Source organism: Pistacia vera, unplaced genomic scaffold (assembly GCF_008641045.1).
Source record: "Pistacia vera cultivar Batoury unplaced genomic scaffold, PisVer_v2 Contig59, whole genome shotgun sequence".
Lineage (NCBI taxonomy): Eukaryota > Viridiplantae > Streptophyta > Magnoliopsida > Sapindales > Anacardiaceae > Pistacia > Pistacia vera.
Genome location: NW_022196434.1, coordinates 683,568 through 702,260, shown reverse-complemented (window position 1 = coordinate 702,260; position 18,693 = coordinate 683,568). Strand labels below are relative to the sequence as shown.

The window sequence follows — 18,693 nt, the reverse complement described above, 5'->3', positions numbered from 1 at the left end:
AAATTTATTAATTTAATTAAATACCCCTAAATATTTTTTCAAAATTGCAAAAACACCCCTAAACCCACATTATACCAGATTCTGACCACCACTGCCGAAAGTTGGTCGGAATCTAGTAGGATGGCACACTACCGGCTGGATCTTACCGGTAGTGCGTCGATCTAGCATTTTTCGGCCAGATCCATGGTGAATCTGGTCAGAAAAGGCCAGCGGCCAGATCTTTGGCCGTAACTAGTCGTCAACGACGGCCAACATATGGTCGTCGTTAACGAAGATCTACAGCCAGATCTGGCCTTCAATGGCCAGATCTAGCCGTAGATCTGGCCTTTGCCGACCAGATCCACAGTGGATTTAGTAGGAAAAGGCCATATCGGCGCACGACCAGCAAGTTTCAGCCGGTCATGCGTCGATACAACGACTCCAGCCACCCTCCGACGGTGGTGGCCAGTTGTTCGTATTTGATGGGTGGGTTGGGGGTATTTTTGTTAACTTTTAATGTTTTATTATAAGAGTGTTTTGTAAAAAAACAAACATAAGGGGTATTTTATTAATTTATAAATCCTACATCGTAATACCCACCCAATTTAACTTTTTTTTTAACTTTTTTTCCCAAAAACGTAAAAATGTGAACCAAACGGAGCCTAAAATACCTCTAGTATTTTTTTTTTTTTAATAATACTACACTAACAACCATTTTTTACAACTTTCTCTCATAATCCTAATGTGGTAGCTCGTAATTAGTCAGTTTACAGTTAATTAGTAGGACTCATGTTGGACCCATGTGAACCTGTTGTGAACTGACCAATTGCGAGCTGTCATATCAGGATTGTAAGAGAAAGTCTATAAGAGAGGTTGTTGGTATAATATTATTATTATTATTTTAAGAATAATAATACACCAATAATCATCTTTTACAAACTTTCTTTCACAATCCTGATGTGACAGTTTATAATTGGTCAGTTTACAACAAATCTTATGAATTAATTGTAAGCAGTCACGTCAAGGTTGTGAGAGAAAGTTTGTAGGAAAGGGTTGTGGGTGTAGTATTACTCTTTTTTTAGTTGACGATATTAGGGGCATTTTAGACTTTTAAAAAACATTTAAACACAATTTGTCATTTTTGTCCTTGGAACCAAACGACAATACAGACAGCAGAAAACGACATAGTCCGAAACCAACGATTATACTTCACTCCCTCTTCTCTGTCACGGTCTCACGGAGACGACGACGAACAAATACACCGGAGAGGAAGAACAACGTGGAGATAGTTGAGAGGGAAAAATGGGAAATCAGAAGCAGAAATGGACGGCGGAGGAGGAGGAGGCGCTGTTGGCCGGAGTGGCGAAGCACGGCCCGGGGAAGTGGAAGAACATTTTGAAAGATCCCGAATTTGCCCCTTTTCTCACTCACCGTTCCAATATTGACCTCAAGGTTTGTTGGATTTTGTTATTTAATTTTCCTTCTAAAATGAAATTAAAACCCTAGCTCTATTTTTTTTGGTGGGAATTGAAATGGGTTGGTGTTTGAATTTGGTTTGTGTGTAGAGTTTTTGTTGCGTTGAGAAATTATAAATTGAAAACCCTGATGTTCGTTGAGCTAAAGGTCTGATTTTTAGGGGTTATTTTGTTGATTTTTGGAGTTACATTGTAAAATTTTATGGTATTAATACAATGTGGTTTGCTGGGTTGAGTTTAAGTGGCATTTTATGGTAGTAAAGTGATTATTTTAGCATTTTGAAGTAGATTTTCAGCTTAAGAGGGGTTTGGATTGTTATGGAAGCTAGAAGCTGGGATTTTATGAAAAAAATAAAAAATTTGGTGGTATAGTAGTATTTGCTATTGTGATGAAATCGTTTTCTGGAGTGTAACTATGGATGGACATAGTTGTTGAAATCGGTGGGTTATTTCTGGCATTGCGCTGTAATAAAAGTTGAGGCTTATTGTAGTGTTATGTGTATATTCTTTTTTTTAATGATTTTGTAAATCTGAGCACATGGTTATTGGCATTCTCTCTGCAAGCTTCGGCAGCTATTGTGTCTTTCTTCGGAAAATTAGAGGTGAATGCTTTGTCTCACCTTGCTCATTTACCCAGGACAAATGGCGGAATTTGAGTGTTAGTACTACTCAGCAAGGCTCAAAAGACAAATCAAGAGCTCTTAAGCTAAAAACTATCACTCCTGCTCCACTCTCAAACACTTTAAATTCTGCTCCTGCTGCTTCACTTCCTCGTAATGCATCTTCTGGAACTGTCATTGATGATCTTCCCAATAGTGCCTCGGATGGGAAGAATGGTCCACGGTATGTTTTTGTTTTCCTTCTACTCTCACTTTTGCATAAATGATGTATAGAGTAGTTAAACTTCTGTTGGTTAAATCTTTTTCTTTTTATACATATGTTTTGAGTAGGACAAAAAGATTTTGGGTGGAGAAATATCTCTAGCATATTGGTTCAATTTTGTGTTTCTGATTATTTCTTTTGTTATTCTTTCTTCAAAATTTTATACTCATTATTTATTATTAGAGAAAGCATGTGATCTTTTCTTCATCCTCATGGTCTTCTATGTGTGAGAGTAGTTTTATAGTTATTTTATTTTATTATCTAGGGGTACTTGATACTATTGTTTATTTCTCAGGTTCAATGGAATGATATTTGAAGCTCTTTCAACCATAAAAGATACAAATGGATCTGACATTGGCACTATTGTCAACTTTATTGAGGTCAGATGGAAATCTCCATGTTCCCTGCAACATCGTAGCTTTTATTTCATTTGAAATGGCTGCATCAGACAATAAAATATCTTTAGCTGGAAATCCTTGTCAGAGAACTTAGATTTTTAGGATGAGAGGAAAACCAGATACTAACAAACCTAGACTTAAGCATATTTCAAAACTCTCTGAAACATAAACCTGGGATGTCCACTGCCTTTTCTTGATATCTAAACCAATTGCATTGGCTAGCTATCGTTTTCTACTACAGCTGAGTTCAGAACATACTGCAGGAAAGGCATAAGGTGCCAAATAATTTTAGAAGACTATTGGGCTCAAGATTGAGAAGACTTGTTTCACAAGGCAAACTTGAAAAGGTGAATCATTTTTTATTGATGCTTAAATAGAATGTCTGATGTGAATTTTAATTTTCTTGCAAGCTGAATGGTATTTTTTTTTTTTTTTTTTTGTTAATCTGCTTTTTCCAGTTTAGAGGCGTGGTTTAGATGTCCTTGGATTTATTTCTAAATGAACTCAAATTGGTATTATAAAATGATTTTATTATCGTGCCAACCCCAAAAAATTTAATTGCTCACATTTTGATTATTTATTTTATTCCTGTCTACTTTACTACCTTGATATGATAGGATACCAGCAAAGGTTATAATCTATTTATTTTTTGTCTTATTTTGTTGGAGGAAGACACAGTTATAGAACTTCACCACAAGGGCGGGTGCGAAAGTTAGCAATTTAGCATGGAGGAAAAGGATAAAAAAGTATAACTTTAGGTTTAAAACATAAAGAAATATTTAATATAATTTTTTAAAATGTGAGACCTGGCTATGGAGTAATCAATCTACCCCTGCTAACAACCAAGCTAGAGGTCTGCATTAATCATTGCTAACATTTCCTCATTCCAATTTTAGCATCATTTACCTAATTGTTATTTCGCCCATTGCTTATGAATCCATTATAATCTTTGTTTAGAAAGTTTATCTACCAACTTATTTTAGGATCTGAAGGTCAAACAATTATTGATTTTATACCCAATATTTATTCCTATATTGCTGTTCAGTTTCTCACAATCTAAATTAAGCAAAGCCCAAATGAAAAACCATGGTATTGGCTCTTGATAGCATATTTAAGATTATGTCCAATGTTTTCTTTGTTACCAGTCATGTTGGCTACTTTTGTCATGACAATCTGAATGGTAATGCTGTCCAAAAATTTATCATTTTCGATGTAGTGTCCATGACACTTTTTAGCTAGGAAACTTAATTGTTTGTATTTTTCAGACTGGAGAAGTAACGTATCTTTGCAAGGCTACATACTACCATGCATTTGCATTGCATGATTTTGAAATTGATATCACATAGATGAATTTTCTTGAGGATAATCTTACATGATTTCTTTGATAACGTCCAATGTAGGTTCAAAATTGCTACAAGATCAGAAAAGATACCCCATTGGGAATGAAAACACCTACTCCAAAGCAAAAAGATGTGAGGCTACGGCCGCCTCAGAATTCTGCATCAATCACCTCAGGTGAGACTGTTGAGGAAGCGTCAATTACTGCAGCATATAGAATTGCTGAAGCAGAAAACAAATCGTTTTTGGCTGCTGAAGCGGTTAAGGAGGCTGAAAGAGTCTCAAAGATGGCAGAAGATACTGATGCAATGTTACAGCTAGTGAAAGAGATCTATGAACAATGTAATTTTGTTCACACATGCCTACCAACTTAACATTCAGTTATGGTATTCTGAAATGTAATCTCTATTGACTTCTTCCCTTGTTTTTTGGGGTTTTCTGCTGCAGGTTCGCACGGTGAGATTGTTGTCTTGGCTTGACAGTCAATTGTAAGTGATAAGAGAAGTAGAGATTTAGTGTGTTATCAGGTTTTGTATGTAAATTCATTGATCCAGTGGAACGCTCGTCGTTTTGTAACTCGAGACGCATCAAGATCCTGTCCATGTGAGATCAGTGACACCTGAGATTGATGTACAAATTTTGGTTTTATCTATAAAGAATACTGAATTCAGTGCTTGAAAAAAGGTGCATTTAAGTGTCATGGTACCAACAATTTTACCTTAATATTTTTCCCAATGCAGCTTCAAGGGATAACAATATCAATTCTAATATATCAATATCTTTGTTATCTCATGTGTTCCTTTAATTGCTTGTGGAGTTTGTATGCTTTGATAGTTTGCCCAAGCAGCTTCTATAGGAACTGAAGTTTGAAACTTCGCGGGTGCTTTTCCTTATTACTTGGTAAGTCCTGGCAAAAGACCCTTTGGTCAAAAGATGACAAATTTGGCTAGATTAAAACTAAAACCCAGTTTAATGACTTTAAATTGAAAAATAACAAGGACTCTCAGTAAGGGTGTGACCCATGAGGGCATAGTTGGATGATCATGCTTGCGGTTTACTCCCCCAAGATTTGAGTTTCGAGTCCTCTCATGGACACCTATATAGCCAGAGGTCATTGTTTTCTGTTTTAAAAAATATTGCAGGGTTCAAGTTCAACGTGAACTTTAGTTTCGGCTTTCAACTTAGGCTTGTGTTTGTGAAGCAAGAGAGCATTCCAAGGAGTCAAGGATCAACTTGAGGGAAGATTCAACTACACATATTAATTATAAATTGAAAGTGTGTTATGGTTTTAGAATGTGGAAGATTTAACATCCAAAACTTTTCTAGATGCTGAAATCTCAGCAAGAGCCATAACTACTATGCAGAAAAACAAAAACAAGGACCGAAAAAGGACACAGGATGAAACAGTAATGACCAGACTAGAAGCTACTTTTGGAGATTACAATCCTCATGGATTCCTCAATAAGTAACAAAGTCAATATTAGATAAATGCCTATAAATCCCAGTCCAGGAAAGTTACACAAGATTAGCTTAATTAATTAGTACATTAAAACCTAGCATCTAACCTTTGATAGTCACAACTAACTAAGGCAATATCACTAAGAGTGCTTCCATTAGCTTCATACTACAAACTAAAAGTTTCAGAACTCAGACTACAAGAGTATGAGCCCCAGATCTGATGGATTCAATTCATCTTTTATCCGATAGTTGTAGAGATAATACTGCAATTTACCGTCACCTGCTCCAAATTTCAGTTCCTTCAAGAAAGATTCATTTTCCATAATATTCAATACATTAAAAACATCATAGTCCAACTGTTTGGCCATGATAAGAGCATCATTAATCAAATCAATCAAGGGGGTGTTTACGGAAACATTGTAATACGAGTAAGCTGCCCTCAGCGTTGAATAGTTCTGGTTGCCAAGAATTGAAGAGGGAAGAGAGTAAAAGCTGCAGAAATCAGTGATCTCATGAGTTTCAGGACTTTCAACCAGAAAACTGTAGACAACATCTACTTTTGGAAGAAGCCAATGCTCGACATCATTTTCGTTAAACTCAGGTGCAATGGCAAACTGTCTTAAATATTTTCTAAGTAGCCGTGTAACTGCAGGAACATCATGAGGCAGCATTTTCCTGAACCCTGGAGTCATAGGTGATTCCGGTAGCTTGTGAAGTTTAATTGTTCGGCTCATTGTCATTCTTGCTCCCAGTTTAGAAAACCCAACATCAATAAGCTTCTTAGGATTCAAAGAGCGATGCCAATATTGGGCAGTGGTCACTGGTGTCGGAATAGTTACTCCAGCAGTAAAAGCTGCTTGCCAGATATTCTCCAAATGAACCCTCCTAGTCACTTCTTTGATCAGAACAGGAGCAAGCCTTTTTGATCTCAACTTCTTATGAACACACAGGAAATTAATCTCTGCCATGGGAACAATTTTGTCGCGGACCCAGATTTTTGCAGGGATACCAGTGATGAATGCAACCAACTTCTTTGAACTTTTGACACGGACACCAATATGCCAGTTCTTGAAATAACCAGGCGGATGAAGAGCCCAGCGAAGAAATTCCTTTGAATAATTAAATCTGAACATGTTCTCCTCATCCTCAACATAGTTGTTGGCAAGAAGGTTGTACACCTCTGCGCAGATTTCTTCAGAGTCCATATCACAAGTGGTCCATTCATAAAAGTTTGGGAGATTGTAAGGCTCTTTTTTAACTTCAAACAAAGGTCTCGGGGGTTCAATGGGGCCTTCAGGCAAATTGACGTCTCCTATATCCTTGAATTGACAAATAGGTTGTGTTTCCCAAAATTTATGTCTTACTTCAACAGAAAGTGAATCTTGAACTTGTTCAGTTTGCATATCTTTAAGTTTTCCAGCAAGCATACCTTCAATTTGTCCAGTGAGTACATCAATTTTTCTACCAGCATCAGCAAGCCTCTTCAGGGGATTAGGGTTTTGAGTCTCTTCAGCTGTACCAGAAGATCCATAGCTACCAGCCATTTGGAAAGAATATCAAAGAACAGTCTGTAAGAAAACAACTAGTTACAAATCTCACCAAAAAAACAGAATTGCAACAATAAAATTCCATTTTATTGTTTTACAAGGGCAGCAGAAGAAAAGAAACTAATTTTTTTTTAAGTCTCAGGTCTTTCATTGTAGCAAAAAATGCAACATAATGGAGCCTACTGAATCTACATTTGCCATAGTTTTGTTGATCCTTTTCGACAAGCAAAACTAGACTTCAGAATTTGTTATCTTTTCTTTTTCTCACAAACCAAACGGAAAATAACAAATCAGTAATTCCAACTAAAGCATGTAGAAATAAATTATGTAAGCTTGAGCCAATTAAGTGAGCCTAGTAAAGGACATTCATATACAGCACTATAGAGAACAACAAATCCTAAAATCCACATCAAAAGCACCATGAGCACTCGAAAACGTACAAATCCATAATACTCAATTAGCTTGCCTACAATAATTAAGAAAAATAAACAATCAATGAAGCCAATGTAATGTACATTAATCTGTAGCAACAAGAACACAAAGAAAGCTAATATCAGTACAAATTAGGGCTCAAAAGGTTACAACGCTGAAACAGCAAACAACTTTACAAACACAAACACAAAACCTCAACATCCACATACAAATGATTAAACCCTTTTACTTCCTTTTCCATGTTCTTCTCATTTTCCAGGACTTTATTAGTATCCAAACACACAGAAAACACAATGCAAGTACAACAACCTATGTAACCCACAAACAAAAAACATAAATTTCCAAGATCTACAAAGTCAAAAAGTCATTAAAACAGATAAAAAAAGCAACTAAAGTTCCATTAAATCACTTCTACAACTATTGTTACACAATGGGTCCAGAAAGTTTTCATTTTTCATTCTTTTAAAAGGAAAAAACAAACACAAAATCAAAGCTCACACTCTTTTCTTTTTTTATTTGAACTTTGCTTTAAAAACTACGAAGCAATACAAGTTAAGTGTTACCTGCAGTGTTTGTAGAGTGAAGCAGAAGCAAAGATCTAAGCTTTCATGGAGAGGAGTGAAGTGGGGTTTGACTGTTTGAGTACGAAGACATAAGAAACAGACTCGATGGGTATTATTGAAAACAGTGAAAATAGCTCTACCCTTTTGGTCATTTTATATTGACACTGTGGGCATACATGGAATTATGTAATTAAAAATAATTTAATAAAAAATATCATTTTTCAAATATTACTATGGTAAATTTTTGAGGCCGTAAATTTAAAAAAAACTTAATATTGAAAATTTAAGATGCCAAATCTTGAGTTCATTCGTGCTAACTCAAATAATCTCATTTGTATAACGGTTTATGTTAATGTATTTCCGATGTGTTTTTATTTTCTGAAATTATATTTAAATGATCTTAACATGATTTATTATTTATGTCAAAATTTAGTTAATCGCGATATATTAATCTTTTTTTTTTTTTTCGTAATCAAGATGTTTTGACTAATCCTTAAGGGAAATAGCGCAACAACCTGCCATCACGACCTTCACTTAAATTGAGGATGCTCATATATGTAATCAAACCTGAGACAATACGTTTATCTATACTATTTTTAATTTGCCTTAACTATCTGGGTTACCCACGAATATGTAACTTTGGTTTATTTGGTGTTACTTGTAATATGAAATACTTCCTTTGTTTCAAAATAAAAGTCGTTTTGAGGGTAATAATTTTTTCAAAATAAATGACGTTCTATTCTTTCAATGTTTTCTGACCCACGTCTTTATTCTCCACCATGCCCCTCATCTCCTCTCTCCACCTTTTTCTCTACCCTGCCCTACACTCCTCTCTCTCTCTTTCATAATTTGTCTCTCTTTATTTTAATATTTCACGCACGTGTTGTAGCAGGAAAAACAAAATTTTCCCACATGTAATATGAGGAAAAAGTCAATTCTCTACATAGTTTTTGATTCATTAAAAACTGTGTAAAAACTTAAAATGACACTTATATAGAAACGAAGGGAGTATTATGTAAAATCTATTTTTTATTTTTTAAATAATTTGTATTAAAAACCATTTTCAGAAATTCCTACTTTATGACTTTTTGAAAAAAATAGCAAATGGGACAAATTAATATAAAGAAATAATTGTCAAAAGTAATAGAATACACATAGATTAGTAACTTTTTTTTTTCTTTTTTCTTTTATTTATTTTTGTAGTCATAGTCCATTGCATTTGGACAATGGGCCACTTACCAAAGTAATGAAATGTCTAATCAAAAGCTAACCTTCATAAAAGTGATTAATTGATAATATTATTATAAATAAATAATTGAGATTATATAGAAAGGAATGGCTACGTAAAGTTCTTTGTGCTCCACTAATTAATTAATTAATTTTTTTTTAAAGAATATTTTACCTTTTCTTTATTTTCTAAGTTGACCATGATCCACCTTGCTTGTTTTTACTATTATAATAATAAAACACCGATCCTCGTAAAAAATCTAATAAAGATTTATATATAAAGTGATGTGATAGAAAATGAATGAAATAGTGAATACAAAAAGTTAAATTCATTATATTAATTCTTTTATTCATTTTTCTGTCATATCACTTTGTATAAAGATTTCTTTATATATGTAGTATTACTCATAAAACATAAAACACTATTAGGGTTCAGTTTAGTACCAGTAATTTGTAGTTGTTTGGAGTTTGGACATCAGATTTGTCTACTATCAATACTTACATAGACACGCATAAACAGGGACATAGTCAAGATTTTGAGTCAGTGGGTTCAAAACATCAAAATTTATAAATTTATAATAAAATATATACTGAAGTAATGAGTATAAAAAATGTACTTTTAAAAGTTATATATACCAAATTATCAATGCTACAATTATTTTCGACGTTTTTTCATATTCTGAAAACGTTGCATAATCCCCAAATCTCTATAACTTAGGGTTTTATTAATTCTTTAAACTATTCAAAATTAACTCAATAAGTAGCCAAAATTTATCAAACTCAACTCAAAACAATAACTAATTAACTCATACATCAATATAAACAAGATTAAATCAAAACTCACATTAAAATCTCGTAATTTAATCTTCCTACTTCAAACTCGTTTATTAAACTCAGCAAAAACGCATAGCTCATGATCTTTCATCAATTAAGAAAACTAAAAGAAAAGAAGTTTAAGTTAAAGAAAAAAAAAAAAAAAATCCTCTTACCTTGTAATCCAAAAGAGTGACTTATCTTGAGTATTTAACTAAAGGAAAAATATAATATAAGAGAAAAAAAAAAAAAAAGAGGAAATGAAGAAGAGAGAAGAGATAAAAAAACAGTTAATTAATAATTTATGAGGTAAATATGAAATTAAATTGGGTTAAAATTATAAAATTTATAAAATATTAATATTTTTTTAAAATTTTTAAAAAATTGAATAAGTTCAATTGAACCTATAACTCTCTATGTGGCTACGTGCCTGCGGTATATAAAAATATATTCATTTTGAGTGTAAGTTTATAATGACAACTTGGTTTACTAAATTGACAATTAAAGGAAGAGATGTTATTCTAAACCTAAAAATGTTTTTTTTTTTCACCTTTTTCTTCTTTCTATACCTTCAATCAAATCTATGGAAACATGGAATAAACTTTACACTTTTTCTTATTTAAGATAATATATTTAAAGTTAGGTGGATATTATAGTTTAAAACGAAGTGTTATTATATTATTAATGATATGATTTTATAGTTCTGTTTCGTTTTAAAATACAATTATTATAGTTTTCTTAATATGATAGTTTTTATTTTTTGGAAAATATTTTTAACTCTATTCTATTATTTTCAACACTCGATTACACGACTATCAAATGCAATTGAGTTATTACTTAAGAGTAATGCTATAGTTACCGAAAAGAGAACACCGAATTCATACACCGAATGACGTGGCATAATCTTGACTGTCGATTAATATTAATCGACGGTTATGATTGTGTTACGTCGTTCGGTGCGCTTCTTTCGGTAACTATATTATTTTCCTATTACTTAATAGCGAAGAAGGTGATACAAAAACGTTTTGATCCCCGAAGAATATTTCTAGGGTTATATTTAAAAACCCCTTAAATATGATAAATTTTCACTCAACTCCCAAAACGAGCTTGACAAAAAAAAAAGAAGAAAATGAGAAACGGCTCACAAAATAAAAGTATAGTCCATTGTTCAACTTTAGTGTTCTTGAATTAAGTCATTATTATTTTCGACACACTCGATGATATAACTATTGAAGCGAATTTGAGTTATTACTTAATAGCGATGATGTTGATAGAAAAGTATTTGGGTCCATGTGGCAAGATGGGGGAAAATATTTTAAGTGTGTTTGTTTTATTATTTTTCCTTATCCTATTTCTATTATATTCAAAATACATATTTGTTTCCTTATTCTTAAAATCTATCATATTATATTCAACTCAAAATATTTAGATTTTTTTAACCCTTTAGGTTTGTTAATTTAACTAAACACACCAAATCGGTCACATCCAGTAGGTCGTGCGTCATTCCGATGACTTCTAGCCACCGTCCAACGGTGGTGACTGACTGCCGACATTTAATGGGTGGATGGGGGTGTCTTTGTTAATTTTAAATTTTTTATTGTATGGGGTGTTTAACTAAATTAACAAATGTAGGGGATTAAGCATAATTTTATCAAACACATTTTCAAATTCAAATCCTATCTTCGTAATAATAACCCAACTCAACTTTTTCAAAAATACTACTCAAAAGTTAAAATAATAAAAAAAACACAGTCTTAGTTTTAGGGTATATTTTCTAAAAAGCCCTACAAATATGAATATTTTCTACTTTAGTCCCGAAAACAAGGCCTAAAAGGTAAAAAGCAAGAAAAGCAAGGACAATTAGGGAAAAACACAGGAAAATTGAACTCAAACATTAACCTAGAAAAAAAAACATAACAGAACACTTTGGGCTTGGTATATAAATCTTACACACTACTCTTAGCCTCCTTCCCTTTAACTCCACGGCGCAGATCCGAGGAGTTTGGAAGAAACCCTAACAAAAGGCTCTCTCTTTTGCTCTCAAAACGCACCTAAAACTCTCAAAGTTTTTCTCTTTATTGATCATCAACACTAGCAGGTCACTATTTCTTTGTGTAAATCTCTTAAAGCTGCCTGATTTATGGTTTTTTTAATATGTTTTATGTGTGTTGATGTGTAAACGATTTTTTTTTTTTTTTGGTGGGTTTGGTGTATTTTGTTTGTGGATTGATTTGATTTTGATGGGTTTGTGTGTTTGGGATCTGGGTTTGATCTGACTTTTTCTGGGTTTGTTTCAGTTTTTGGTTTTGGGGGTCGGATTAGTTCGTTGTTTGTATTGTTTGGGACTAATCAAAGCTTGTATTATTGTTTGGTTTTGATATATTTTCTTTTATATATATTTTGGGAGACATGATACAAGATTAGACAGGTGTTCTTATTTATGTATTTGTTTTGGTAGGAGGCGATATATAAGCTGATATCTCGATAATTAAATAAATTTAATTTCCTTAGTGAAGTGGGAATCCTAGTTAATGTTCTATTTCAATCGTCTTGTTTTAGTAGGATTCATATTATAAAGTATACTTCCTTTCTCATTAAGTTTTCTATCCTTTCTCATTAAGTTTTCTATAGATATTAGGATTTTGTCATTAGTATAAATATAAGGGGTCTGTTCGCACTATTCTTATATCGGTTACAAAAATCTAGTCTACATATTCAAAGAATTTATTTTCTTAAAGTTTAGTTTGTATTTTCAAATCAGTTCAGCTACTTCAGTTACAATCGGTAAGTTTATGAGTGTTCATCATGGTTCAATGACCGGCATGTCTCTATTGCTGTGTTTTTTGCTTGTTTGCCTGAAATATATGATTGTTTATGTTGGGTTGGTTTCCATGTGCTTTATGTACTAAGGATGTTCTTATGTAGTTCAATAGGTGAATTTTAGATTCTAGTTTCCTCGGATATTTGTAAATGGGTAAGCTTAAGTGATGTATTTACTTGTTTTGTTTCTGAAATTCTGTGTATGCTGGTTATAAGTGCTTGAAACTTTGGAGGAGTGGGTAAAGCAGTGTCTGGTGATTATATCAGATGGCTGTCTGCCTCTTAGCACATCTTCTCCAGATACTAAAACAGAAGTTTAATGCTTGTACTCCTGTTTGTTTGGCTTGCAAGTTTGGCTCTTCTGTTACATTGTCGTCCGCAACGAAGTGCTTTAATCATATTTGAGTTTTGATTTAGGTTTCTTGTGACTTGGTGAGGAAGTGTGAGAACTGAATGCTTAAAACTATCCACTTCACTTCTTTTTCTCTAGCTTATATTAGAATTTATGAATTCTTTGGCATCAATTTTGATAATATAAGTTCTTGCTTGATGTTTGTCTTGAATGTTTTTATTTATTTATTTTCATGTACATCAACTTGCAGAGGCGTTTATTTTTCTTATTCTCATATTTGCTATTGTTTTCTATGTACAGTTATGGCAGGATTGGCACCAGAAGGAGCTCAATTTGATGCTCGTCAGTATGACACCAAGATGAGTGAGTTGTAAGATTCTTATTTTTTATCCTTTGGCTTTATGGTTGTTTTTCATATTATATCTATGAAGAGTGGCACTTGACGTTCACCAACACTTATCGGTCGTAATTTGTTCTCAGGTGTAACATATGTTTTATTGATTTTATTATTTTAGGCTCCAGTCTGATGGACCAGAGTTCTTCACCACTTCTGATGAGTCATATGACAGTTTTGATGCAATGGGATTGCAGGAAAACCTTTTGAGGGGTATCTATGCTTATGGTAGGTATAAAGGAGCTTAACTACTTTCAGATCTCTCTCTTTTTTTCCTAAATTAGTCGTGTTCCCCTATGTAATTGCACATCATTAAGTATTACAATAGGTTGTAAATAATGAGTTATTTTACAAGTTATTATGAATCAGAAACTAAATTTTGATCATATTTTTGTTTGAAGGTTTTGAGAAGCCTTCTGCAATTCAGCAGAGGGGAATTGTTCCATTCTGCAAAGGGCTTGATGTGATTCAGCAGGCTCAGTCTGGAACTGGAAAGACAGCTACTTTCTGCTCTGGCATTTTGCAGCAACTTGATTATGGTCTCGTCCAATGTCAGGCTTTGGTTTTGGCACCTACTAGGGAACTTGCTCAACAGATTGAAAAGGTCATGCGAGCCCTGGGTGATTATCTTGGTGTTAAGGTTCATGCTTGTGTTGGTGGGACAAGTGTCCGTGAGGATCAACGCATTCTTCAAGCTGGTGTACATGTTGTTGTTGGAACTCCGGGTCGTGTGTTTGATATGCTGCGTAGGCAGTCTCTTCGCCCAGATTATATTAAGATGTTTGTACTTGATGAGGCTGATGAGATGCTTTCCCGTGGTTTTAAAGATCAGGTTTATACTTGTATATTTTGCTTCATGTTGGTTATTTAGTATTTAAAACCTTAATGTGGTTTGATGACATGTTTTCTAATTATGGCGTTTTGCTTTTCAGATCTACGATATCTTCCAGTTGCTACCCTCAAAAGTTCAGGTTGGGGTTTTTTCCGCCACAATGCCTCCAGAAGCACTCGAAATTACAAGGAAGTTCATGAACAAGCCTGTGAGAATCTTGGTTAAACGTGATGAGCTCACCCTTGAGGGTATCAAGCAGTTTTATGTCAATGTTGAGAAGGAAGAGTGGAAACTTGAGACACTCTGTGATCTGTATGAGACTTTGGCCATCACTCAGAGTGTCATCTTTGTGAATACCCGGCGCAAGGTCGACTGGCTTACTGACAAGATGAGAAGCCGTGACCACACAGTTTCTGCTACCCATGGAGACATGGAACAGAACACTCGTGATATCATTATGCGGGAATTCCGCTCTGGCTCTTCTCGTGTTCTCATCACCACTGATCTCTTGGCTCGTGGTATCGATGTGCAGCAAGTCTCCCTTGTCATAAACTATGATCTGCCGACTCAACCAGAGAACTACCTTCATCGTATTGGACGAAGTGGTCGTTTTGGAAGAAAAGGTGTTGCCATTAACTTTGTGACAAAGGATGACGATAGAATGCTTTTTGATATCCAGAAATTCTATAATGTGGTCATTGAGGAGCTGCCATCAAATGTTGCTGATCTCCTTTGATGAGGTTCTTTTTTTTGTAAGTTTGTTGAGGCCGAGGAGGAGTTTCTCTGATTTTGCAAGTACTGTTTAACTTCTTGTTTTTCTTTTTTGCTTCCTTTTTCCGTCTAGTGTCTCAAGTTAATGTTGTTCTCAAATATATCTGACCATTTAATCAGATGGGGTGATGCACATTTGCAAGATGAAGATTGCCAAGTTGCACTCTGGTCGGTTTATATTATTCCAAGTTTTGTTGCAGTAGGTCTTTGTATTTTATGCCCTTATTAATTATATTTCTATTCTTAGTCATCTAAGCTCGTTTTCTGATTTGGTTTGGTCTCAAAATATTTGCTGGTTAAGTTTCAGGCTCCCTCAAGGAGGTACCAAAAAATTGACTGGAAAATATAATGTGGATTATTTGATATTTTGATTATGTATGTTCGAAGTGTACTGCTAATATGATATTACATTATTAGTATTTGGGAAACTTGAGATATATATTCTACTACGTTTGACAATAAGATGCTCAAGGATTTCTTTTTGTAAATTGAAAAAACACCCTGGATTGGAAAGCTGCACAGTTTGCTTTTAGTTGTTTAGTTGTAGAAGCCTATCATGTTATCTTTTCTTTGGATCTAATGGGCATTGTGGTTGATGGCATTAGTGCTTTCAAATCTTCAAATGAGAACCATTTATGCCCTTTCTCTTTCCTGTTTTTGTTTCATTTCATCTGTTCAAATGGGGTGTCATGGTGGCAGCCTGGCAGGTAAATAGTTGCTTAATCTTAGCATGTTCCCATTAATGGATAGCACAACCCTCAAAAACTTCAATATGTTTTTGAATACTGGAAACTGAGGATCGTATATTCAAACCCCATGTGGGAGCTTGTGTATTTTATGCTTTTCTGGTCAATTCATAGATCAATGACTAGTCATATTAGTTGATCCCAACTGGGGTGGGGCAGTTTAGTTATGCTGGCTGATGCTTGTAAACTTTGTGAAACATGCCATGAGCTTGAGAGGTCCATTAGGAATATCTTTAAGCATAAACCATTTGAACAACGATAACCTTATGTCCTTTAACTACCATTGGGTGGTTTGATGATAAAAGAGCAAAGGGGTTTAACATGGGTTTCTGAGTTTGAGTTTTCATAAGCACTAATAAGTGTGGTTACTTGGGGGATTTGGCCGAAACGAACTAAAGACTTCTGAAGTGTCGGGTTTGGTAACATTACCTATTATTGAGAGTCATCGGATTGAGACCGTATAGTCAATCCGATGCTTGCTATTGCTTCAAGACTGGAAAACGACTTGCGTATTAGATGATGATAATAAAACCAACCTAAGTTTTGTAATTGATGGTCGCGTGCTCGGCTCTGCAAAGGTTGTGATCCAGCCATGTCTCCATGTTTCACCTGTAATAAATGGGCAAGCTGTAGCCAAACCTTGAACAAGGTCAAAGCATCTTCATGGGGAAGTCGTAAAGTTAGAATAGATGAAAGAGAAAAAAATATAGACATAAATAAGTACATTTATTTGTATACAAAATGAATGATATGGACTTACGGACTTTTTCCATTTGATAATGCAGGACTTTATGAGTTTTATTGATTTATTTTTTATAATTGAGAGAAGAAAGAAAAAGAAAGGTGAAAAGTATTTACAATGTGAACCATATCTTTTAATTTTCTTCTATTTTTCTTGTTTTTCTCAAGTTTTGGATATGTTTGAAATGGTAAAATGTCCTTTGAAAATAACATTTGAGATTGTCAACCACGTTTAACCTTGAATGTTGGTCGAAGGGTTAACCTCGATAATCTTTTTCCACATGATAATAAAACTCCTAACAAGAATATATTATCTTACAACAAGATGATATTATCCCTCTAATTATAATCCTCAAGATTAAGGCAGAATCAACCTCTGAAATCTTGATCCAAAAGTTATCATAAGAGTTTGATGTTAGTTTTCTATAACGTAATATAATTTTTCTTTTTCTTTTTTAACAGAGGGTGTCCTAGCCAGTTTACGTATATATTAAGTAATCCCACGAAATCCTAAAGTTGACGGTCAGATAATTCTCTATTGACCATCCATATTATGGATTAGGGACTGAGAGAAATCAAACTTAAGAGTCAGAATCTCTTGAATAATACAAACAAAAATTCCTATTCGATTACTCGATCACTCTAGAGTTGTTGGATGTAATGAAAAATAACTATGTGTAACTAACTATAGGACCATAAATTGTCAAATCGCATAATGTTATACTTGAGCATGGTAGATTGGACCCACCATTATAAACTCATAGTCAAAGATCATCCCCCCACAACTTGAGCAAAAAACTCATACTACCTTCTATATGAATTGAACCCAAAGTCCACAAAGGCAACATACTACAGTATATGAAAGTGGCTTAGAACAAGACAAGAAGTTTTCTATTATTGTAAGAAAGGTAATGTTACTTCCGATATGAAATATTGGATAAGGTTGTCGAATTAATCCTAGGATTTTAACAAATAATTGTGGTTTAGAATAATCCAATTTTTTTTTTCATACCCTAAAAACACACTCAGGTCAAGGCTAAACCTATTTGTTTGGTTATGAGTTGCAACTGTCAAATGTACCAATGCCACGTGGCAAGAGCCCACATGAGACTATTGAAAGATTGCAGGAAAGCCTCATGCATTGCAAACTGTTCCACACAGAGTGAAGTTGAAAATGTCAAAATCTCCATTAAAGAAGAAGAAAAAGTAGGCTTAGAATAGTTAAAAAGACTTAAAGACACCTTCTTTTACATCAACTTGTATACCAAATAAAATTTAGAAGAAAACAAAAAGAAAAGGGTTCATTTTTTTTTTTACAATAATAAATAACACAACAACACCACAATACAAAGCAAAAGCAAATCCAAATTCCTCATCAAAATTTCATCTTTCTTCTTCCTCTAGACTCCATCTTTCATACTTGAAGCTTTTCCATCATCTTTTTTTTTTTTTTTGTGGGAATCAATGGAGGATTTTAGATCCAAATCATGCAAGATGGGAGGCTTCTATGGAGGAGGCAAAACAGTACCAGCAAGCATGCAAGACTTGAGAAGTTACAGTGCCAATTATACTTCTAACAATAATTATGATAACAACAATAAGGAGATTAAGATCAAGAAAAGCAAAAGCACTTTTGGATCTTCTTCTTCTTCAAAAAGCTGGAGCTTTAATGATCCTGAGCTTCAAAGGAAGAAAAGGGTTGCCACCTATAAGGTCTATACAGTTGAAGGCAAAATGAAAGGGTCTTTCAGGAAGAGCTTGAAGTGGATCAAGAACACTTATAGCCAAGTTGTCCATGGCTTGCAATGACCTAACTCAAAAGGGTATTTTTTATTTTTTTCATTTCGATTTTTTATTTTGTCTGAATTATGTTCAATCTCAATGTTAAGGTTTATAGTTGTGAGATTGTGTTTGTTCTTTTAAGA

General features: G+C 34.0%; 3 protein-coding genes and 1 non-coding gene across 5 annotated transcripts; 3 read left to right on the top strand and 1 right to left on the bottom strand.

Annotated features, from left to right (window-relative positions):
- The first annotated feature begins 1,239 nt into the window (after positions 1–1,239).
- Positions 1,240–4,817, top strand: LOC116109826 (telomere repeat-binding factor 4-like). The gene is made up of 6 exons (XM_031396060.1): positions 1,240–1,431; positions 2,092–2,297; positions 2,632–2,716; positions 2,998–3,081; positions 4,135–4,414; positions 4,520–4,817. The coding sequence occupies exons 1-6, from the start codon at positions 1,282–1,284 to the stop codon at positions 4,549–4,551; spliced, it is 837 nt and encodes a 278-aa protein (XP_031251920.1). The 5' UTR covers positions 1,240–1,281; the 3' UTR covers positions 4,552–4,817.
- Positions 4,818–5,555: 738 nt separating this feature from the next.
- On the bottom strand, positions 5,556–8,188 carry LOC116109841 (glycylpeptide N-tetradecanoyltransferase 1-like). The gene is made up of 2 exons (XM_031396078.1): positions 8,073–8,188; positions 5,556–7,098 (listed from the first exon to the last, which is right to left on the bottom strand). Exon 2 carries the CDS (start codon positions 7,072–7,074, stop codon positions 5,725–5,727), a length of 1,350 nt encoding a protein of 449 aa, XP_031251938.1. The 5' UTR covers positions 7,075–7,098; positions 8,073–8,188; the 3' UTR covers positions 5,556–5,724.
- Positions 8,189–12,051: 3,863 nt separating this feature from the next.
- LOC116109786 (eukaryotic initiation factor 4A-8) lies at positions 12,052–15,531 on the top strand. 2 transcript variants are annotated; one of them, XM_031396008.1, is made up of 5 exons: positions 12,052–12,210; positions 13,585–13,654; positions 13,800–13,906; positions 14,080–14,510; positions 14,611–15,531. In XM_031396008.1, exons 2-5 carry the CDS (start codon positions 13,587–13,589, stop codon positions 15,244–15,246), a joined length of 1,242 nt encoding a protein of 413 aa, XP_031251868.1. In that variant the 5' UTR covers positions 12,052–12,210; positions 13,585–13,586; the 3' UTR covers positions 15,247–15,531. The 2 variants fall into 2 exon arrangements, with proteins under 2 accessions (XP_031251868.1, XP_031251869.1); XM_031396009.1 differs by having other exon boundaries at positions 12,080–12,226.
- On the top strand, positions 13,206–13,304 carry LOC116109866. Its single transcript, XR_004124810.1, has one exon. It is a non-coding gene; the product is annotated as a small nucleolar RNA snoR98 (small nucleolar RNA).
- Positions 15,532–18,693: the final 3,162 nt, after the last annotated feature.